This window comes from Canis lupus, chromosome X (genome assembly GCF_003254725.2).
Source record: "Canis lupus dingo isolate Sandy chromosome X, ASM325472v2, whole genome shotgun sequence".
NCBI lineage: Eukaryota > Metazoa > Chordata > Mammalia > Carnivora > Canidae > Canis > Canis lupus.
Genome location: NC_064281.1, coordinates 14,806,084 through 14,831,193, shown reverse-complemented (window position 1 = coordinate 14,831,193; position 25,110 = coordinate 14,806,084). Strand labels below are relative to the sequence as shown.

Below are 25,110 nucleotides of genomic sequence, written 5' to 3'. Positions count from 1 at the left end.
TATAGTATTCCATGATGTGAATACACTCAATTTATATATCCATTCTACTGTTGATGGACATTAGGTTATCCCCAGTCTGGGGCTATTACAAACAGTATTGCTAAGAACATTTCTGTACATGACATTTTGGTGCAATGAACCTATAGCTCAATTTTAAGAGAATTTATATCTTGACAACTTTAGCCCTTGAACACAGTAATATCTACCCATTTATTTGAGTCCTTTTTAATTTCTCTTAATAATATTTTAGAAATCTCATACATCAATCATTAGGTTCCTTCCTCAGCACTTGATTATCTGCTGTGAATGATGTCTTTTAAGATTTTCATTATCTAAAAGTTAATTCCTAGCTATCCCAATTATCAGTTACTCCTACTCAGTTCCAAATCTACCCTTCTTTGCCCTATTTTGTGATACTGGAACTGAACCCTGTAAATATTTCTTTTTTGGCAGCTGGTATAATGTCAGTAGAGGGTACAGGAAGAATGCTCCAACACTTGGCAGAAGAAATACTGCTGGTATGCTTTCCTTCTTGCTTTTACAGCACAGCATGGTTGCCAGAGGTGTGTGGGAAATGCATTGGCACCCACTCTCTAGTCGACTTCACTGACACCACAGTGAATGGCTTCCTTGCCAGGAATGTGTGGGAGACACAATGGTACACTGCCCAGAATGGGTTTTGCTGGCATCCCAGTGGGTAGCTCCATCCTCTTCAGTTCTGGCCTACCAGCTATAGACTAGCTTTGACATGAGCATCTTAGTGAACTTTCACCCCATCTAGTGGCCCACTGTCACTCTCTCTCCAGTGAGGTCTGAATCTTAGCCTTGGTGGGAGTAGGGGATTCTTTCAAGTTTTTTCCTTCTTTGCATATACTCTCTCAGCCTTAGAGATAGTAGCTGTTCCCTACAGTTTCTTTAGAGTTCTCTTTTAGCCATTTTAGTAATTTAATCACATTTTACTAGTTAATAATTCTGTATATTAAATTTCCCTATTTGGGAGCCCGGGTGGCTCAGCGGTTTAGAGCCACCTTTCGCCCAGGGTGTGATCCTGGAGACCTGGGATTGAGTCCCACGTCGGGCTCCCTGCAGGGAGCCTGCTTCTCCCTCTGCCTGTGTCTCTGCCTCTCTCTCTCTCTGTGTCTCTCATGAATAAATAAATAAAATCTTAAAAAAAAGATAAATTTCCCAATTCAAATTATTGCTGTGGTTTCTGTCTCCCAAATAGGCTCTAACAGATTCACTAATATGTAGAAATGCAATCCATTTCATTCTACAACTTGTTAAATTCACTTATTAATTCTAATTTTTTTTGTATCTTTATTTTGGTTTTCTATATACTCAATTATGTTGTCTACACATAGTAATATTTTATTTCTTCCTTTCTAATTCTTATCTTATTTAACTTGCCTTATTGCAATAGCTAGCATCCCTAGTACAGTGTTGAACAATCTTGAGAGTGGACACCTGTATTAGTTTCCTATTGCTGCTGTAACAAATTACCCTTGGCTTAAAAATAACACAAATTTATTACAGTTCTGGAGATTAGAAGTCCAAAATCTGTTTTTGCTGGGCTAAGTCAAATTGTCAGCAGGGCAGGTTCCTTTGGGAAACTAATAGGAGGATCCAATTTCTTCCCCTTTTCAGCTTCTAAAGGCTGCCTATATTCTTTGGCTTGGGGTACCTTCCTCCGTTTTCAGGGTGTATCATTTCTATATTGCTTCCATCATCATATCACCTTCTCTTCTGACTCTGACTCCTCCTACATCCCTCTTATAAGGACCATTGTGATTATATCAATTCCACCTAGATAATGCAGGATAGTCTCCCTAGGTCAAAATCATTATTTTAATCACATCTGCAAAATTCCTTTAGCCATATGAGGTAACATTTGCAGATTCTAGGGATTAGGATGTAGACACACTGGGGGATAGGAATTATTCAGCATCTTTCTCTCATTCTCAATCTTAGAAGAAAAGGTTTCTTATTTTAAAAAAAAGATTATATTTATTTATTCATGAGAGGCAGACAGAGAGGCAGAGACATAGGCAGAGAGAGAGGTGGGCTCCATGCAGGGACCCTGATGTGGGACTCGATCCTGGGACTCCAGGATCACGCCCTGGGCTGAAGGCAGACCTCAACCACTGAGTCACCCAGGCATCCCAAAGAAAAGGTTCATTACTCCATCAAGTGTGCTATTTTCTATAGGCTTTGGTAAGATTTCCTTTATGAAATTAAGGAAATTTGCTTCTATTTTTAGTTTTCTAAGTATTTTCTAAAACCATGAAACCAAGGTAAAATAAATCCAACAAATTTTTCTTATTTTGAGAGAATCATGACTTCTTTAATTTTGTCAAAGCAGTGAATTACACTGATTGGTTTCTGAATGTCAAAACAGCCTAGAATTCCTAACATTTCTAGAATAAACCAAACTTGGTTGTGATATGTTAACCTTTTGCTAATATTTCATTTAGGAGCTTTTTCATCTAAATTTATGTGTGAGATTAGCCTTAAACTTTTCTTTTCCATAATGTTCTTGCTAGATTTTGGTACCAAGGTTATGCTGACCTCCTAAAATAATCTTGGAAATGTTCTTTCTATTTCCATTCTCTGAAGAGTTTTGTAATACTGATTTTATTCTTAAACGCATATTGTAGTGGCTAATGGAGCTATCTGAACTAAGTTTTCTTTGTGGAAATTTTCAAAATTTCAGATCCATTTTCTTCAACAGCTATAGGATTGTTCATATTTTCTTTTCGTGTCGGTTTTAGTGTGCATATGTGTGTGTACATATTTTAGGAATTTGTCATTTAATCTAAAGTGTCAATTATTAGCATAAGAGTTTCTATAATATATCTTATGAGCTTTTTAATATCTGTAAAGTCTGTAGTAACATTTCCCCTTTCAATTCTGGCATTAGTTTTCTTTCTCTGTCTCCTTACCAGTTTTATAAAACTTTACCAGTTTCTTTAATAAAAAACCTTTATTTTTTTACTTTGTTGATTATAGTTTCATCTTTTAAAATTTAAAATATATGCATGTTCAGTGCTTCTCTAACTTGCATGTTACAAGTTTTGATATGTTGCATTTTCGTTATCATTCAGTTGCAGAATTCTAATTTCCACTGTTATTTCTCCTTCAATCTAAGGGTTATTTAGAAGCGTATTGGTCATTTCCAAGCCCCAGGGAACTTTCTGGCTACCTTCTGTCAATTCACTCTGACAGAAAATGTATTCTGTATGTTTCCAATACAAAATTTGTTGAGATTTGCTTTCTGTTCCAGTTTATAGTCAACTTTTGTAAGTATTCCATTTGTGCTTGACAAAAATGTGCATTCTGCAACGTTGGGTGCAAGGTTCTATATATATATTTTTTAGGAAAAATCTGCTAATCTTTTTGTCAGTTAATTCATTTAGTTAAAGGAGGTATTAAAATCTCCCACTATGATGGTAGATTTTTCTACTTCTATTTGTTCTGTCCATTTTTGTTTTACATATTTTTGAGGCTATATGAATAGGTACATGCACATTTAGAATGGATTCAATTGGCAAACTGAACATTTTATCATTATAAAGTGTCCCTTTTTATTTCTAGTAATATATATTTCCTTGAAGTCTACTTTGTCTAATATTAATAGAGTTCCAACTTTGGTTTTGTTAGTGTTTTCATGTTATATATTTTTCTAAATGTTATTTTCCATATTTTGTACATGAGTCCATTATCTACTGGCTTCTTTTTTTTTTTTTTTTTATTTACGATAGTCACAGAGAGAGAGAGAGAGAGAGAGAGAGAGAGGCAGAGACACAGGCAGAGGGAGAAGCAGGCTCCATGCACCGGGAGCCCGACGTGGGATTTGATCCTGGGTCTCCAGGATCGCGCCCTGGGCCAAAGGCAGGCGCCAAACCGCTGCGCCACCCAGGGATCCCCATGTCTACTGGCTTCTATTGCAACTATTGAGAAGTCTGATAACAGTCTAATTGTTTTGTCTTTGTAGTAGTGTGTATTTCTCTCTGCTTTTAAGATATTTTTATTTGCTGTTTGTGCTCTGTAGTTTCTCCACAAGTGTGTATGTGTGTGGGTTTAATTTTTTTTATCCTGTTTGAGAAACATTGTACCTCTCTACCTGTGAATTTGAGTTGCTCATCAGTCTGGAAAGTCTCAGCCATTATCATGTCAGATATATCCTCTCTTATATTCTCTCTTCCTGGGACCCTGAATAGATGTATATTAGACTTTATTTCACTGTCCATAACTCTTAATCTTTCTAATTCTTTCATAAGCAGTGTCTAATCTTCTGTTTAACCCATTCATTATGGTTTTTTTAAAAACAAGTATATTTTATATCTATTTGGTTCTTTTTCAAATCATTTTCAAATTCATGTCTGGAATTCCATCTTTTGTTTCTTTAAATATTTCTTAGTTTTTGTTTGTATTTAATATTTCTAATATCTGATGTCTTTAGGAAACTAAATCTGTAGTTTGTTGTTTCTGTTGACTCTTGCTCATGGTAGCTAGTCTCCTTGTTTATTTCATGATCTTTGGTTTTAAGCTCATGGGTGATCTCAGTCTTTGGATATACTAGTGGCCAAAATTAGGGATGCATCCTTTGAACATGGATTTTCATTTGCTTTCCAAGAGTCAGGGGGCACTACAAACACAGGCCTACTTTAGCCACTTTGAGGGTCCAGGCTTAGTGTAGAAGCCTCAGATTCAGTTTATCCATCTCTCTATTATCCTATGGTTTAGTCTCAGGATTGAGTGCTGCACCAAAATTAGCATTTGCCCTCAAGATAGTCTACCATTTTGTGCTTGCTTGCTGCTCCATGTTCACACATGTGGTTTCAAAAAACCTTTCATAAGGAAAGAAAATGTTTCCTAGATATTTATCTTACTGTGAGGCTGGTAGCTGTATTAAAATTCTGTGTCCTCTAGAACCTAGCTGTTTCTTAACAGGAGGGTCTTACAGAGTATCTAGTCTGAGACACTACCAGGATAGAAGAGTTGTTGTTTTAAGTTGAAAGAAACTTACTGCAAAGGAGGAATATGGCTTTTTTCAAACACATAATGGATTATATTTTATTTTTATCTCTATCTTTCCTTGCTAGTAAAAATAGAAAACTGAAATCCTAAGAAAGTAAAATAAAAAAAAATGAAAACTGATTTGTATGTAAGCTGGTATGTTAAGAAATGGTAAGCATTACATAATTTTATTACCTGATTTACTGCGGTCTTGAAGTTGGAAAGCATGAATGAGATCAGTTTTTCGTGAAATCATTCTCTCTTTTAATATCCTGATGGCACTACTTTCAATAGTATTCACCCTATGTTAACAAAATAATTATTAGGTGAAAGACACATAAATCATCCCATTGTGTATTGTTTTAATGTACTATGTTACCACGTACCAGTTTCTACTTCAAATGGATTGCCTAATTTCACACATACCATGTTACTAGGTGGTCAATATTTATATATGTATGTATGTGTGTACACGTATTGTGAAATCTTAAAAGGATTACCACTGGTGTTCTCTTTTTGATTTCAAAGATTTACATGAGCAATTGATGTCTGAGCATATCCGAGATAATTTTGAAAACAAGAATAACAAAGAAGGACTTGCTATAAACACACATTAAAATTTACTGTGAAGTTGCTAAAACCAAACAGCAGGTATTGACACAAGAGAAGACAGATGCATGAGCAGAACATAATAGAAATTACATAAACATAGGGAACTATATATGGGAAAAATATGTATGACAAAGAAGGTATTACAATTCAACAGAAAAGGGCAATTTTTTTAAAAACATAGTACTAGAATAGTTATCTGTCTGGATGCTAAACTACCTTAGACCATTTACAAAAATAAATTATTTTTTTAAAGATTTTATTTATTTATTCATGAGAGACACAGAGAGAGAGAGGCAGAGACACAGGCAGAGGGAGAAGCAGGCTTCCTGCAAGGAGCCCAATGTGGGACTCAATCCCAGATCCCAGGATCATGCCCTGAGCCAAAGGCAGATGCTCAACCGCTGAGCCACCCAGGCGTCCCTCTTTAAAAAAAAAAAAAAAAAAAAGATTTTATTTATTTGAGAGAGTGAGAGAGCACAAGCAGGGGGAGGGGCAAAGGGAGATGGAGAAGCAGGCTGCTCACTGAGCAGGGAGCAGTATGCAGGGCTCAATCCCAGGATCCTGGGACCATGACTTGAGCCCAAGTCAAGTCCAGCCACCTGGGCCACCCAGATGCCCCCAAAATAAATTCTAAATAAAGGAGGAAGAAAGGAACAAAGTAGCTATGAGTCATATACCCCCTCCCCAAAAATAGCAAAATGGCAGAGGTAAATCCAACCATATCAATAATAACAGCATATGTGAATAGATTTTTAAAAATAAAAAAGTGGGGACTGTGAGACTGGATTTTTACAAAGAGACCCAACTATATGTTTTCTGCAAGAGATATGCTTTAGTTTCAAAGATACAAAGAGCTTGAAAGAACAACAACAACAAAAGATGTACTATGCAAACATCAAACATAAGAGAGTTAGAGTGGCTCTACTAATAGCAGAATAGACTTGAAGACAAAATTTGTTACTAGAGATAAAGAGGGATATTTTATAATGATAAGAATCAGACAAGAAGATAAAACAATTATAAACATATACAAACCTAACAATAGAGCCCAAAACTATATGAAGCAAAAATGGTAAGAACGGAAGGGAGAAATAGACACTTTAACAACAATAATAGTCGGGGACTTCAATATTCTACTTTCAACAATGGATAAAACAATGAGGCAGAAAATACGTAAGGATATAAAATACTTGAACAGCACTATAAATAAAGCACTCCATCCAACAACAGCAGAGTATACATTTTTCTAAAGCACATATGGAATATTCTCCACAATAGACCCTATGCTAGGCCACAATATGTCTCAATAGATTTAACATGATTAAAATCCTACAAAGTATCTTTTCTGACTACAAAAGGAATAAATTAGAGATTAGTAACAGAAAGAAATTTGGGGAAATCACAAATACAAGGAAATTAAACAACATAATCCTAAATAAGAATGGGGCAAAGAAGAAATCACAAGAGAAGTTAGAAAATACTTTAAGATAAATGAAGATTAAAACACATGTCAAAACATATGAGACACAACTAAAGCAGTGCTTAAAGGAAAATTTATGGCTCTAAATGTCTATGTTATCTCAAATCGATAATATAATCTCTGCCTTCTAAAACTAGAAAAAAAAAAGAGTAAACCGAAAGAGGGATAGAAAGAACAAAGAATAGAGAAAAACTGCAGGCGTAAATGTTTTATTGTACTTCACAGGTATTTATACATATTGAAAGTTTGTGACAACCCTGAATCTAGCAAGTCTATCAGTGCCAATTTTCAAATAGCATTTTGCTCACTTTGTGTCTCTGTATCATGTTTTGGTAATACAATATCTCAAACCTTTCCAATATTATTTGTTTTTTTAATTTTTTTTTAAGATTTTATTTATCTATTCATGAGAGACAGAAAGAGAAAGAGAGAGAGGGAGAGAGAGAGAAAGAGAGAGGCAGAGGGAGAAGCAGGCTCCATGCAGGGAGCCCAACATGGGACTCGATCTCGAATCTCCAGGATCACAACCTGGGCTGCAGGCAGCACTAAACTGCTGCACCACCAGGGCTGCCCTATTTTATTTGTTATAGTGATCTATGATCAGTAATCTTTAATGTTAGTATTGTAATTGTTTTGGTGTGCCACAAACTATGCCCATACAACACAGCCAACTTAATTGATAAGTATCTGTTCTGACTGCTCTATTGACCAGCCATCCCCTCACCTCTCTCCTTCTCCTTGAGCTTTCCTATTCTCTGAGACACAGCAATATAGAAATTAGACCAATTAATAACCCTACAATGGCTTCTAAGTGTTCAAGTGAGAGGAGGAGTCACAGGTCTCTCCCTTTATATTTTTTTAAGTTTATTTATTTATTTTTTTAGTAATCTACACTCAATGTGCAGCTCAAACTCACAACCTCGAGATCAAGAGTAGCATGCTCTTCTGACTGAGGCAGCCAGGTGCTCCTCACTTTAAATAAAAAACTAGAAATGATTAAGCTTAGTGAGGAAGGCATGTTGAAGCCAAGAGAGGCTGAAAACTAAGCCTCTTGTATCAAAAAAGTTAGTCAAGTTGTGAATGCAAAAAAAAATTTTTGAAGGAAATAATTAAAAGTGTGATTCCAATAAACTCAAATGATAACAAAATGAAACAGCTGTGATTCCTGGGTAGCTCAGCAGTTTAGCACCTGCCTTCGGCCCTGGAGTCCCGGGATCGAGTCCCACATCGGGCTCCCTACATGGGGCCTGCTTCTCCCTCTGCCTGTGTCTCTGCCTCTGTGTGTGTGTTTCTCATGAATAAATAAATAAAAATCTTTAAAAAAGAAAATAAGACAGCCTTATTGCTGATATGGAGAAAGTCTGTGTGGTCTGGATAGAAGCTTAAAGCAGCCACAATATTCTCTTAAACCAAAGCCTAATCCAGAGCAAAGTCCTAACTCCCTTCAATTCTATGAAGATTGAAAGAGGTGAGGAAGCTGCAGAAAAAAGATTTGAAACTAGCAAAGGTCAGTTCACAAGGTTTAAGGAAAGAAGCCATCTCCACGATATTAAAGTTCAAGGTAAAGCAGCAAGTGCCGATATAGAAGCTATAGGAAGTTATCCAGAAAATCTAGCTAAGATAATTAATGAAGGTGACTCCACTAAACAACAGATTTTCAATGCAGATGAAACAGCCTTCTCTTGGAAGAATATGCCATCTAGGACTTTCCTAGCTAGGGAAGAGAAGTCAGTGCCTGGCTTCAAAGCTTCCAAGAACAGACTGACTCTGTTAGGGGCTAATGCAACTGTGACTTTAAGTTGACGCCAATGTTTATTTGCCATTCTGAAAATCCTAGGGTCTTTGAGAATTATGCTTAATCCACTCTGCCTGTGCTCTATAAATGGATAAAGAAAGCCTAAAAAAAAAAAAAAAAAAAAGAAAGCCTAAATGACAGCACACCTATTTATAACATGGTTTACTGAATATATTAAAGCCCATTGTTGAGGCCTACTGCTCAGAAAAAAAATTCCTTTCAAAATATGACTGCTCACTGACAATGCACTTGGTCACCTGAGAGCTCTGATGGAGACATATAGTGAGATTGATGTTTTTGTGACTGCTAACACAACATTCATTCTGAAGCTCATGGATCAAGTTGGAATTTAGACTTTCAAATCTTATTATTTAAGAAATACATTTTTTTTTAAATTTTTTTTATTTATTTATTTATGATAGTCACAGAGAGAGAGAGAGAGACAGAGACAGAGGCAGAGGGAGAAGCAGGCTCCATGCACCGGGAGCCCAACGTGGGATTCGATCCTGGGTCTCCAGGATCACGCCCTGGACCAAAGGCAGGCGCTAAACCGCTGCGCCACCCAGGGATCCCAAGAAATACATTTTTGTAAGGCTATAGCTGCCATAGATCATGATTCCTCCGACTGATCTGGGAAAAGTAAATTGAAAACCTTCTGGAAAGGATTCATTATTGTAGATGCCATTATGAACATTCGTGATTCATGGGAAGAGGTCAAATATCAACATCAACAGGAGTTTGGAAGAAGTTGATTCCAACCCTCATGGATGACTTTGAGGGTTTCAAGACTTTGGTGAAGGAAGTCACTGCAGATGTGGTGGAAATAAGAGAACTAGAAGTGGAACCTGAAGATATGACTGCATTGCTGTCATGATTATACTTGAGTGGATGATGAATTGCTTCTTATGGATAAGCAAAGAAAGTAGTTTCTTGAGACAAATCTACTCCTGGTGAAGATGCTGTGAAGATTATTGAAATGACAACAAAGTGTTTGAAATACTATATACATTTAGTTGATAAAGCAGCAGCAGGGTTTGAGAGGACTGGCTCCAATTCTGAAATAAGTTACTGTGGGTAAAGTGCTGTCAAACAGCATTGCGTGCTACAGAGAAATCATTCATAAAAGGAATAGCCAATCAATTTAGCAAATTTCATTGTTGTCTTATTTTAAGAAATTGTCACAGCTGCCCCAAACTTCACCAGCCATCACCCTGATCAGTTAGCGGCCATCAAGATTGAGGCAACACCCTCCACCAGAAAGATTATGACTGGCCAAAAGCTCAGATGATGATAAGCATTTTTTTTAGTGATAGAGTATTTTAAAATTAAAGTATATACATTGTTTTTTAGATATGCTATTACATACTTAACAGACTACAGTATAATATAAACATAACTTTATATGCACTGGGAAACTGAAAAATTCTCTTGTCTTGCTTTATTGTAATATTTGCTGGTCTGAAACTGAGCCTGCAATATCTCTGAGGTATGCCTGTAAATTAAATAGAAACAAAAAACAATAGAGAAAATCGATGAAGCCAAAAATCTATTCTTTGAAAAGATCAATAAAACTGACAAAACTTTAGCTAGACTAAGAAAAAAAGAAAGAATACTCAAATTTCTAAAATCAGGAATGAAAGAGGGGGTCATCACAACTGACCTCACAGAAATAAAAGATTAAAAGGGAATACTGTAAGCAATCGTACACCAACAAATTAGATAATCCAGATGAAATGGACAAATTTCCATAAAGATACAAACTACCAAAACTAAGAAGAAATAGAAAACTTGAACATACTTGGAATAGATGAAAAGATGGAATAAGTAATCAAACAACTTCTCATGAAGAAAAGCTCAGGATGAGATGGTTTCACTAGTGAAGACTACCAAATATTTAAAGAAGAATTAATATCAATCATTCACAAACTCTTCCCAAAATAGAAGAGGTGGGCATAATACCCATCTTATTATATGAAGCCAGTATTTTATCCTGATACCAAAACCAAAGATCACAAGACAACTACATATTACTGTAACATCTCTTATGAATATAGAAGGAGGGGAGTTTGGCTGGCTCAGTCAGTAAAGCATACACAACTCTTGATCTCAGGGTTATGAGTTTGAGCCCCATGTTGGGCATAGAGATTACTTGAAATTTTTTTTATTTTTTATTTTTTTTTAAAGATTTTGTTTATTTATTCATAGATACACAGCTAGGGAGAGAGAGGCAGAGACACAGGCAGAGGGAGAAGCAGGCTCCATGCAGGAAGCCCGACGTGGGACTCGATCCCGGGTCTCCAAGATCACGCCCTGGGCTGCAGGCGGCGCTGAACTGCTGCGCCACCGGGGCTGCCCTTGAAATTTGTTTTAATTTGAAAAAAAAATGAATGTAGATGGAAAATCCTCAACAAAATACTAGCAAACCGCATCCAGCAATATATAAAAAGGATCATATATCATGTACAAGTGGGATTTATCCCAGGAACGCAATGTTTGTTTAATATCTGAAATGAACAGGGACACCTGGGTGGCTCAGCAGTTGAGTGTCTGCCTTCGGCTCAGAGCATGATTCCAGAGTCTCAGGATTGAGTCCCGCATCGGGCTCCCTGCATGGAGCCTGCTTCTCCCTCTGCTTATATCTCTGCCTCTCTCTCTCTCTCTCTCTCTCTCTCTCTGTCTCTCATGAAAAAATAAATAAGATCTTTTAAAAAAAATCTGAAATTAACAAATGTAATACACCATATTAATAAAGAACCAAAACCACATGATCATCTCAATAGATGCAGAAAAAGCATTTGACAAACTCTAACACTCTTTCAAGATAAAAACATTCAACAAATTAGATATAGAAGAGAAGTTCCTCAACCTAATGAGGGGCATCTACATAAAACACACAGCTGATATACTTAATGGTGAAAGACTGATGTATCCCTCTTAAGATCAGGAACAAAGCAAGGCTATCTGCTTTCACTACTTCTAGTAAACATTAGTCTAAGAGGGTCTAGCCAAGGCAATTAAGCAAGAAAAAGAAGTTAAAGGCATCCAGATTGGAAAAGAAGCAAAATTATTTTTCATTCAGAAATCATATGATCTTGTATATAAAAATCCCAAGGAATCTACTAAAAACTATTAGAACTAGTAAACAAGTTAATCAAGATTGAACATACAAAAATCAATTGTACTTCTGTACCTAGAAATGAACAATCCAAAAATGTAAATTAAGAAAGCAATTCTAGGGATCCCTGGGTGGCACAGAGGTTTGGCGCCTGCCTTTGGCCCAGGGCGCGATCCTGGAGACCCGGGATTGAATCCCGCATTGGGCTCCCGGTGCATGGAGCCTGCTTCTCCCTCTGCCTGTGTCTCTGCCTCTCTCTCTCTCTCTCTCTCTCTCTCTCTCTCTCTGTGACTATCATAAATAAATTTTAAAACATTAAAAAAAATTTAAAAAAAAAGAAAGCAATTCTACTTACTACAGCACCAAAAAGAATAAAATGCTTAGAAATGAATTTAACAAAAGAAATCCAAGATTTTTACACTGAAAAACCAAAACTTTGTTCAAGGAAATTAAAGCTGTAAATAATGGAGCAATATTCTACGTTCACAGACTCAAAGACCTAATATTGTTAAAATAGCAATAGCCAGGGGTACCTGTGTGGGTCAATCTGTTAAGTGTCTGACTCTTGTTTTTGGCTCAGGTCATGATCTCAGGGTCATGATCTCAAGGTCGTTAGACTGAGCCCATGTTGGGCTTTGCGCTTAGTGGGGAGTCTCCTTAGGATTCTCTCTCTCCTTCCCCTCTGCCTCCCCTCCCCAAGAAATAAATTAATTAATTAATAAGTTAATTATTAAAACCTTAACAATAAAAATAAAATGTCGATGGCCACCAAATACATCTATAGATTTAAAATAATCCCTCTCAAAATCCTAGCTGGCATTTTTGTAGGAGTTGACAAACTGATTCTAAAATTCATATGGGGGTGGCCCCGGTGGCTCAGCGGCTTAGCACCGCCTGCAGCCTGAGGTGTGATCCTGGAGACCCGGGATCGAGTCCCATGTCGAGCTCCCTGCATGGAGCCTGCTTCTCCCTCTGCCTGTGTCTCTGCCTCTCTTTCTCTCTGTGTCTCTCATGAATAAATAAATAAAATCTTTAAAAAAAAATAAATAAAATAAAATAAAATTCATATGGAAATGCCAGGGTGCCAGAATAACTGAAACAGTCTTAAAAAATAGGAACAAAGTTTGACTCATATTTCCTAGTTTCAAAACTTACTACAAAGCTATAGTAATCAGGACGCTGTGTTACTTGCATTAGGATAGACTTATAGATCAGTGGAATACAATTTAAAGTCCAGAAATAACCTATACTTTTATGGGCAATTGACTTTTGACAAATGTGCCAAGACAATTAAATGGGAGAAGAACAGTCTTTCTAACTGATGATGATGGGAAACTGGATAGCCACATGTAAAAGTATAAAGTTAGAGCCCTACCTCACACAATACACAAAAATTAACTCAAAGTGGATAGGATATTCAAATGTAAGTGCTTAATCTATAAAATTCTTAGAAGATAATATAGGAATAAATCCTCATATCTTTGGGTTGGGTAATGGCTTCTTAGATACAACACCAAGAGCACAACCAAAAGAGAGAGAGAGAGAGAGAGAGAGAGAGAGATTGGATTTCATCAAAATTAAAAACTTTTGTGCTGCAAATAATACCATCAAGAAAGGGAAAAGATACCCCATAGAATGAGATACTATCTGTAAATCATTTATCTTTTTTTTGTAAATCGTTTATCTAATAAATGATGTATATATAGGATATATAAAGAATTCTAACACAACCATAATTAAAAGAGTAATAACTCAATTAAAAATTGAAAAGGGGGGATCCCTGGGTGGCTCAGTGGTTTGGTGCCTGCCTTCAGCCCAGGGCATGATCCTGGAGTCCCGGGATCGAGTCCCACATCGGGTTCCCTACATGGAGCCTGCTTCTGCCTATGCCTGTGTCTCTGCCCCGCCCCCCCACTCTGTGTCTCTCATGAATAAATAAATAAAATCTTAAAAAAAAAGAACTTATCAAACTAAACACTCAGAAAACAAATAATCCAATTTAAAAATGGGCAGAAGACAAGAACAGACATTTCTCCAAAGAAGACATCCAGATGATGTTCAACATCACTCATCATCAGGGAAATGCAAATCAAAACCACAATGAGATATCAGCTCACACCTATCAGAATGGCTAAAATCAACAACACAAGAAACAATAAGCGTTGGCAAAGATGCGGAGAAAAAGGAACCCTCGTGCACCATTGGTGGGAGTGCAAACTGGTGCAGCCACTGTGGAAAACAGTATGGAGGTTCCTCAAAAAGTTAAAAATAGAAATACCTTATAATTCACCCATCACACTACCAGGTACCTATCCAAAGAATACAAGAACACTAATTCCAAGGTATACAAGCACCCCTAGTTTATAGCAGCATTATTTACAATGGCCAAGATACAGGAGCAACACAAGTGTCCACCGACTAGTGAATGGATAAAGAATAGTGGTATATATACACAATGCACAATTACCCAGTCCTAAAAAAGAATGAAATCTTGCCATTTGCAGTGACATGGATGGAACTAGAGAGCACAATGCTAAGTGAGGTAAGTCAGTCATAGAAAGACAAATACTCTATGATTTCACTCCTATGTGAAATTTAAGGAACAAAACAAATGAGCAAAGGAAAGAGGGAGAGGCAAACCAAGAAATAGACCCTTAACTACAGAGAACAAACTGATGGTTGCCAGAGGGGAGGGATAGGGGGGGATGGATTAAATAGGTGATGGCGTTTAAGGAATGTACTTGCCATGAGCACAGGATTGATGTTTGGAATTGTTCAATCACTATATTGTATGCTAGGAGGAGGTGACTGGTGAGTGACTGCCAATGGGTTCAAGTTGTCTTTTAGGATGGCAAAAACGTTTAAAAACTAGATTATGATGATGGTTGCACAACTCTGTAAATATATTATTGGTGAATTGTGTATTTTAAATTGGGTCAACTTTGGGGTACCTGGGTGGCTCGGTGGTTGAGCCTCTGCTTTAGGCACAGGTGTGATTCTGGGGTCCTGGAGTCCCACATCAGGCTCCCCTTAGGGAGCCTGCTTCTCCCTCTGCCTATGTCTCTGCCTTTCTCTGTGTCTCTCATGAATAAATAAAATCTTTAAAAAAGAAACAAACAATAAACACATTAATTTTATAGTGAAAACTTCTCAAGAACATCATGTTAAATGGAGAAAAGGAAGATAAGCTATGGATGCCATCACATGAAGAGACACTCAACTCTTGTCACATATACTTCTAGGTAAAGAGACCAAGAGACAAGAGCACACAGGGCTGTTTGGGGGACAGGGAAGGCTGGGTGGATGTGGGGACCTTCGTTTCTTTACATTCAGTTAGAGGCTGCCCGTGGACACTGATGGCTTTACCCATTTAAAGAACATATGAATTGAAAATTACTCCTCTTGGATTCAAATATGAATGCATTCACCCCTTGGTGTCTGAAACTAACCCTACTGTGTTTATACCCATGAGTAACCAGTAAGTAGTTATCTTCCCTCTTGTGGCCACTCTTAATCACTCTGGACTGGTTCTACTTGGCCACCAGTACCAGCGCTCAGAATTCTTAGAGCATACACACCTTTGGTAAAGAGGCCTCAAGCACGTTGCCTTAGTTACTTGGTACTGGAAAAATCGAAGGTTCATACCACTGCACAGTTTGATGTAAGCTCCTCGATTGCTGCCTTCTTCATAATAATTAGAAGCAGAAAATACAGTGACAACCTGATTAAAGAAAAAGAGGGCCAGGGTCACGTAGTTAGTTCTCAAAAGGTCCTTCAATAAAGGCAGAGATAGCTCAATTCCTAAAAAAGCAAAAATCAAAGAAGGTCCCAAATCCATACAAATTATCCAAGTCTGACAGGATTTTCTGTGATTCCATTGGAGAGCAGCAAGGCTTTTAAGTCCGTGTCCCTGGGAATGCTCACTTGTACCCACTCATCCCCGCGGTGGAAAGCCTTGCAATCCTGTGTACAATTTCAGTTCCGTATCTCCGAATTCTACTTAATGCTTGGTTTTGCAAATTCTAATTTTCCAAGCGAGTAAAGCTTTTGTTTTCTTTCCTTGTGATATCTGAGTGTTCAAAATAAAACTTGTCTAGTATGCCTTTTTCTTTTGCTTAAAGCTGATTGGTGTAGAGGGCTTGGGGCCCTGAACAAAACCTGTCCTTTAAGGGGACAGAAAAAGGTGGCCAGAATACAGAGTGGCCCAGGACCACTCTGCTGGGAAGGAACCAGCCTTGAGGCCATAGTGAAAGATGGCAGGGTAACACTTGTTGACAGGCAACCTGGCTTGGGCCCAGCTCTGCCCTCATCAGCCTGCTGCTTCAGACAAGCTATTTTCTCTGTTTTCTTAGTACAAAGAAACCTTAAATAATACTTGCCTTCACTATCTCACAGCATTAGCATGAGCTGAAAATGAACTAATGGAGTTAAGAAAAGCGAAAGTCTTGAAATAGAAAGAGATGCCACAAATTTGGTATTCTGTTTTATTTATTGCTCTTCTCTGGTAGAAAAGGGACATCCCAAGACAACTTGGAACAAGAAACCCATTCCTCCGCCCTCTTCCAGCCTTATCAGACACCACTGAAGGAGCACAACACACTCCATTCTAGTGGCTGCAGCTGAACTGACCATGGCAGGGACTCGCTAGAGCTCACCCACTCGTGAGTGGAAGGGAGGTGTGTTGTGTGGCTCTGCCCTGTACAGGAAAAGCACAAAAGGTCAAAGCGAACTGGATTCGCCGCTGCCTTTGAAGTGCTCTGTGAGGGCAAGTACATTCCTAACCACACTGTGCTGGAGAGTTGCCTTTCGATTCATACAGAAGGAAGCCTGTCTGTGGGTGTACTTAGAGCAACATGTCAGAATTTCTATCTCTGGGATTAGGGAAGATCAGGGAAACAAGCCAAACATCTCTTAGGGTGAGGTACAGGGAGGCCCCTTCAAACAACCTGCCTGAACTCTGTCTACCAAAGACCGCCTTCTGTTTTGGTCCTGGGGAAGACACCTTCCCATGGACCTTGGGTCAGACACAACCTGTGAAGAAAGACTGCTTGGGGCCAGGATGTGTGTGATGATGTCACCAACAATGTTAGCTTACCTTCCCATCATGGCAGATTTCATACCCTTCGGGCTTACATTCATGAGACCTAATGAGCATCTTCAACTGGTATTTATTAAGAACCTTGGAGGTAATATCAGGTCCAAAGTAGCAGCCCCCTCCTCGACTTGTGTTTGGGTAACAGCCTCTTTTGCCTCTGGGATCACTCCATAGAATATCGATAACCTTTGAACAACAGACCAGATTAGGCCACTATTTACAAGTGAGAGTCTGTCTTTCTAGATTCCAACTTATTTGCCAGAAATATTAACCCAAGTTATCCCAGAGTCTATTTCTCGTTCCTCCTTCAAACTTGTTTCAGACTCATCTCCTCCGTGAATTTTTTCCACAATAATTGTCATGCCCACAGCCACCGCAGTCCCTCTCTGCCTCATCCTCAATAACCAGTATAGCGGTACTTTGTAATCATGAAGAATAAGCCCTTGCCTTTGTCTATCTTTAAAAATCTTGTCATGATCGGTTCACAATTGCTGAATCTGCCAAGGTGTTTTCTCTTAAAAGAACTTCTTTGTCATGTTCTAAGGAGAAAGCAACTCCCCACAAGGGACACACATTAGAAGTTCGTAATATGTTCAAAGAGATAAGGTAGGTCTCCCAGCTGTGGCTTTGGCCCTGGTTTTTGTCCTCTTGGAGCAGATGGCATGAGGAAGACTTTTCCCACCACAAATATAGACAAGCGTTCGTCCAAGAATATTTCCTAAGTCATTTCCTTCCCTTTTTGTCCCATTGATAAGAACATTCTCAGCTTCAGCAATACATTTAGCCACTGACTGGTTTCCAAAATGTGTCCTCCTATATCCATAAGTATTTTGGATTTAGGGGCTGAAAGAGGTAAATGCAGGCTACATGATGCCCAAGACTGAAGATTCAAGTTTCTAAGAATATTTTTCATCACTCTGATCCACATATCATGTTTCTTTATTTAAACTCCTATAGGAGTTTAAGCAGTAGTGAGAAAAACTAGCTTTGTCACTAAAGCTGTGCAGCCTCAAGAAAACCTGGGTCTCAGTTTCCAGATCTTTAAAATCAGGGGTTTGGGCCAGATGACTTGTAAAATATCTCAAAATTCTAACAGACTATGATTTTCACAGTCTGTATTTTCCATGTTTTTGTTCTGCAGGCTTGAAGGATCATACATTTTAAGTTCTGCAGTTATTCAAGCAGGTCCAAGTCGGGACTTAACAAGAGGACCAGAAATGGTTGTCCCAGTAAACTGGACAATGCACTCATTTATAGGTTTGGTATTGAAGGGGAGTTAGAAATAAGTGAGGAAGAAGACAGCGAGGTGGAGAGAAGAACAGAACTGGTAGGAGAACTCTGGAATGTTTAGCACCTGGTCCGAACTTATGGCAACACTCCATCAGGCACAAACCAGACACCTGGAGAGTTTTTGATGCTTGATTGCAGTGAGAGTGAAAACCACCCAAAGAAGATTCAGACCAGGGTTTCCTTTCTCCCCCACTGAATTCCAACATAGGCACAATCCTACCCTACAAACAAATACAATGAAGCTCATTTATCTTGTTGGTGTTTATGACAAAACCAACATTTGCATTGTCATATCTGGCTTTTACACTATGAATTCATGTTTGGGCATCTTGATTTGACCTTCAGTATAATGAAGGCAGAAACACAAGGAATTGTGTTTTATAAGGAGGGGATTAAGTTTTAAATTCTCACATGAGATGCAAGTCATTTATAGCCAAAATTACCCTTAATGCACACTATACGTGATTTTGTATATACAATCCTATACAATAATATGGATGTGTTAATATTTTATATATGTGATAATATATAATGGGATAAACAACTTCTATGGAAATAAATTTTTACATACTTTTCTTTTTACCATATACATATAGTTGAAACTTATATAAATTAAATGTATATATAATGGACTCTTGGACTAGAATAAGCACTGACCAAGGAGTTAGTTCAAGTGTCACCTGTGTCATGTTGGGCAAATCATTTAACCTATTTGCGCTTAAGTTGGCTCATCAATGAAATAAGAAAGATATATCTAACATTCATTTTTCTTTGATTCAAAGTCAAAGGGGGTATGAGTCTTATAGAAATGAATGTCTTCAGAATTATCCATTCCATGAATTTGCATTTCTTCTTTCTGTCTAGAATTCAGTCACTTGACTAGGTTTACCCAGACTGTGGTTATAATATAGATTCATTGTAGAAACAGATTCCTCAGCAAAGACAGTCTCTTTCCTTCCAACAACGTCCTCTCCTCTGAAAAGCAAGGGCCTTGTGAGTGGTAAGTGCATGAAAGAATAGTTATTTATAACATTCCTTCCTGAAAATGTTCTAATCAAAAATTGGAAAAGTTTTACTGAATGACAGTTTTTACATGACCTGGTGAACAAAAATCTATTTGTGTCTCAGCGTTTAAACCTTCCAAATCCAAAATAAATCCAGCAGAAGTGCCCTGTGCTTGTCTGCAGCTCTAAATAATCCAGTTCCCAAAAGTATGCTTTGTGGGAGAGTTAATAGCTCTGAAAGGTGTATCTAAATGCTTCTCTTTTAAGACACTAATCCTATAGATTCACTATTCCTTTGTATTTTCCCTTAGTCATGTGTCTTCCTTCCAGCTTTTGAACAAGTTGTTTTAAAAGCTGTGCTTAACCCAAACCTTCCAGTAATACCTAAATTGCTTTAGAGGCCTACTCCTTGTTTGCCCATTGCCTCACTGGATGAGGAGAAACTAGAGCAGTTCATTTCCTTCTTGAGACCCCCTATCACTCTGAAGCCATCTTTCCCTTCAGAAAAGGAGCATGGACATTAAAGTCATACCAGGCATCACATCCTGCTCTATCACTCAGTGACTAGCCAAGTGACTACAAACAAGCCATTGCCCTCTTGGGAGCCTGCACAATGAGGCTGACTACCCTATTTAAAATTACAATTCTGTCCTCTACCTCCAGTTCTCCTGATACTCATAACCTTGTTCTAGTTTTAATTTTTTTCCATAGAACTCTCCACTTAACATATTATATAATTTACTTGCTTATTGTTATACTATTTAACTCCTCCCTCTAGAATGTAAGCTTCATGAGGTAATAGATCTTTAGTCACTGGCATTCTCAAAAGTCTAGAATAGTGACTGACACATAGCAGATGTTCAATAAATACTTGTTAAATGAATGAATTAAGAGAAGGGAGTCACTCGGGAAATAAATTATTCAAATTATTTTTTTTAATTTATTTTTTATTGGTGTTCAATTTACTAACATACAGAATAACCCCCAGTGCCCGTCACCCATTCACTCCCACCCCCCGCCCTCCTCCCCTTCTACCACCCCTAGTTCGTTTCCCAGAGTTAGCAGTCTTTACGTTCTGTCTCCCTTTCTGATATTTCCCACACATTTCTTCCCCCTTCCCTTATATTCCCTTTCACTATTATTTATATTCCCCAAATGAATGAGAACATATAATGTTTGTCCTTCTCCGACTGGCTTACTTCACTCAGCATAATACCCTCCAGTTCCATCCACGTTGAAGCAAATGGTGGGTATTTGTCATTTCTAATAGCTGAGTAATATTCCATTGTATACATAAACCACATCTTTATCCATTCGAGCTGAACATCAAATTATTTTTTAAACCTCTCTGGTTTTCCTGTTGCAAGTCTGTCCTAAAAGAAGGGTATATCACCCTTGTCTCTATACAGTGACTTAGCTATGAGTACATATATCCCCCACATCCCAGTGATAAAATAAAACTTTTTTTTTTTTATTTTTTTTATTTTTTTTATTTATTTATTTATTTATTTTTTTTGATAAAATAAAACTTAAATTATAGCTCTCGGCCAAGAATGATGCACTTCTGTGAGTATGGGACAAATAAAGAGCCTATGACCTTTATTATAACATAGCTCATAGATATTGAGAAATAAAGTATGAAATCTGGTTTTATCTGGAAATTTCAACTCTAGCTAACTAAAGTATGCATACCCACTTAGTACCAGCAACTGAGAGAAGAAAATTAAGGATACAACTGAAATTACTAAAATATTGGGAATGAGATTCTGGTCCATTTTACCTGTGTCAGCTCCAGTCATGTGCACAGAGTCTGCAAGATGCCTCATCTCTATTGTTGGGTGGTGAGAAGTTCTAGTACAGAATAATGACTGCCAGTCTCCTCCTCCCACTTCTTAAGGCTCCATCTCTCTAGAATTCTAACTTATCTAGGCTTCCAGTGGCCAGAATTTTCTTTTTGTGCAACTCCGATCTCTTTGGCATCATCCTTTTTATTCACCATAACCCTAGCAGTGCTTGTTCTAACCTTTGGTCTTCGGAGTTTGGATGTCAGAATTTAAGGAGGCATCCTTTCCTACTTGCTATAGGTTGTCTCTTGTACCTTCTTAATTTTTAAATACTTTAGATGCACAAGCCATTGATGAATTCTATTTCTCTCTTACTACCCCTTCTCCTTCCCTCTCTATCCACCCCCCCCCACCTCTCTCTGTCTTTCTCCTCATTGATTAGAGGATATTTTACAACAGAAATCACATTTTAGTCAACATTTTCAGCAGCCAAGGTATGAGTACAGAGTCAAGAAATCACCAAGAGGCTTCTTGGAAGTAAGCAATTAGAAGAAAGCTGATGGTTCTATGATACTATTAGCTCAAGTAGACTGGATGAAAGTTTCACAGACAAAATCAGGGGAAAGAGGCAGATGAGCAGAGCCCTCTAGGGCCAGAATAAGCCTCAAAGATTGTCATACCCTGCCCCTGCAGAAGAGACTGACTTTAGACTTTAATGGGATCAGATCGGGGAGCTATTTGTGAGCCCTAGGGCATTGTTAAGAACAATAGCACAATCAGCTAGCAATTGAAGGCTAACAACAGTATATTACTTAAAATGCCCAGCTTTCAACAAAAATGTTACAAGACATGCAAAGAAAAAAATACACAGGAAAAACAAGCAGGCAATAAAAATTGCCTTTGAGGGGATTAGATGTTGACTTAGCAAAGATTTCAAAGCAACTATTATAAATATATTCAAAGACAGAGATATATGTGTGTGTGTATGTGTGTGTGTAAATATATATATACACATATGTATGTATATATAAAACATTCCATTCAGCTGGAATGGAATACATTTTCTTCTTAAGAGAACATGGAGCATTCTCTAAGATAGACCATACACTGCCCATTTAAAAAAGCCTCACTATGTTTTAAAAGGATTTAAATCATATAAAGTGTGTTCTCCAACCAAAATTGAATTTAAGCAGAAATCAATGCAAGAAAGAAATATGAGAAATTCACAAATATGCAGAAATTAAATAACATGCTGCTAAATAATATATGGGTTGAAGAAGAAACCACAAGGCAAATTAGAAAATACTTTGAGATGAATGGAAATGAAAGCACAACAGCAAAACTTACAGGATGAGCTATAGTAGTAGTTACAGGGAAATGTATAGCCTCCTTATAAAAGGCAAGAGATCTCAAATCAATGACATTACCTTTCACCTTAGGAAACTAGAAAAAGAAGAGCAAACTAAATCTAAAACAAGCAGAAAGAAGGAAATAATAAAAATTTGAGCAGAAGTAAATGAAGGAGAGAACAGAAAATAATAAAGGAAGTCAATAAAACCAAAAATCGGTTCTTTGAAAAGATCAATAAAATTGACAAACCTTAGTGAGACTAAGAAAAAAAGAGACTCAAATTACTAAAATTAGGAATGAAAGATTAGACTGCACTACTGACTTTTTATATATTTAAATATATATATATATACATATACACACAATATATATACATATTATATATATATGGCAACTGTAGGTAAACAAATTAGATAAATTAGATGAAATGAACAAATTCCAAGGAAGAGAAACTATCAGGACTACCGAGATACAAACTACTCAAGAAGAAATAAAAAATCTAAATAAAACTATAGCAAGAAAAAAGATTGAATTAGTGATTTTTAAAATTCCTACAAAGAAAAGCCCAGACTCAGATCATTTCACTGATGAATTCTATCAAACATACGAATAAAAATTATTAATCCTCACAAACTCCTCCAAAAAACAGAAGAGGATCACGCCCCGAGCGGAAGGCAGGCACCTAACCGTTTAGCCACCCAGGGATCCCCTGTTCTGTATTTGTGTGTGTGTGTGTGTGTGTGTGTGTGTGTGTGTGTGTGATATCTTTGGTATTAGCATAAGACTGGCTTCATAGGACCAGTTGGGAAGCATTAGCTCAGCTGGGAGCCTACTTTTCCCTCTTCCACTCCCCCTACTTGTGCTCTCTCTCTTTCTGACAAATAAATAAATAAAATCTTTTTAAAAAGTCTAGAAATAAACGTTCATATTTATAGTCAGTTGATTTTTGATAAAAGTGCCAAGAAAATTCAATGAGAATAGTCTTTTAAACAAATGATATTGGGATAACTGGATATCCACATGTAAAAGAATAAAGCTAGACCCCTACCTCCCACCATACACAAAAATTAACTCAAAATGGATTACCCAAATATAACTGCTTAATCTATAAAATTCTTAGAAGAAAATATAGGAATAAATCCTCATGACTTTGCGTTAGGCAATGACTTTTTTTTTTTTTTTTAAGATTTTATTCACGTATTCATGAGAGACACACAGAAAGAGGCAGAGACAGAGGGAGGAGCAGGCTCCTCACAGGGAGCCCCAATGTGGGGACTCTATCCCCGGACCTGGGATCAGGCCCTGAGCCAAAGGCAGATGCTCAACCGCTGAGCCACCCAGGCATCCCTAGGCAATGACTTTTAGACACAACACCAAAAGCACAAGCAGAAAAGAAAAAAAATAGATATTAGATTTCATCAAAATTAAAAACTTTTGTGCTGCAAATAATACCATCAAGAGAGGGAAAAGATAGCCCACAGAATATGAAACAATGTATCTGCAAATAATATATCTGATAAGGAATTTATATATAGAATATATGAAGAACTCTTACAATGCAATAATAAAAAGATAATCAACTCAGTTTTTAAAATGAGCAAAGGATCTGAATAGATATTTCTCCAAAGACATACAGATGGCCAATTAGCACATGAAAAGATGCTCAACATCATTAATCATTAGAGAAATGCCAAAACCACAACAAATCAAAACCATAATGAGATTCCACCTCACACCCACCAGGATAGCCATAATCAAAAGGAGAGACAATTTCTTAGTGAGGATGTGAAGAAACTGTAACCTTCATACATTGGTAATAGAAATGTAAAATGTGTAGCCACTTGGGAAAACAGTTTGGAAGTTTCTCAAAATGTTCAGCTTAGAATATCTTACAACCAAGCAATTCCACTCCTAGGTATATACCAAAGAGAAATGAGAACATATGTCCACAGAAAAACTTGTATGTGAATGTTTATGGCAACATCATTCATAATAGCAAAGAAGCAGAAACAACTCAAATGTCTACCCACTGATAAATGAATAAACAAAATGTGGTATACCCAAACAATAGAATATTATTTAGCAATAAAAAGAAACAAAGTTCTGATACATCCCACGACATGGATGAACCTCAAAACATTGGGCTGAGGAAAAGAAGCCAGATACAAAAGATCACATACGGTATGGGTCCATTTCTTTTCTTTCTTTTTTTTTAAAAAGATTTTATTTATTTATTCATGAGAGACACAGAGAGAGAAAGAGAGAGAGAGAGAGAGAGAGGCAGAGACACAGGCAGAGGGAGAAGCAGGCTCCATGCAGGGAGCCCGATGTGGGACTCGATCCTGGGACTCCAGGATCACACCCTGGCTGAAGGCAGCGCTAAACCACTGACCCACCTGGGCTGCCCGGAATGGGTCCATTTCCATAACATGTCTAGAATAGGGAAATCTGTAAAGACCAAAGGTAGTTTAGTGGTTGCCTAAGTCTGGGGAAGCGGGTGGTTGGGGAGGGAATGGGGAGTGATACAACACTGTGAATATACCAAAACCATTGAATTATATGCTTTAAA

At 37.5% G+C, this 25,110-nt stretch overlaps 1 protein-coding gene across 4 annotated transcripts in view; it reads right to left on the bottom strand.

The window, feature by feature from the left end:
- PPEF1 (protein phosphatase with EF-hand domain 1) overlaps positions 1-25,110 on the bottom strand; it is a 122,764-nt gene that overhangs the window by 4,768 nt on the left and 92,886 nt on the right. For all 4 annotated transcript variants that reach the window (XM_025437989.3, XM_049107512.1, XM_025437985.3 and 1 more), the window contains 3 exons: positions 17,114-17,299; positions 15,597-15,739; positions 5,212-5,318 (listed from right to left, as the gene is read on the bottom strand). In XM_025437989.3, the coding sequence (XP_025293774.1) occupies positions 5,212-5,318; positions 15,597-15,739; positions 17,114-17,299 (436 nt within the window). The remainder of the gene's footprint in view (positions 1-5,211; positions 5,319-15,596; positions 15,740-17,113; positions 17,300-25,110) is intronic.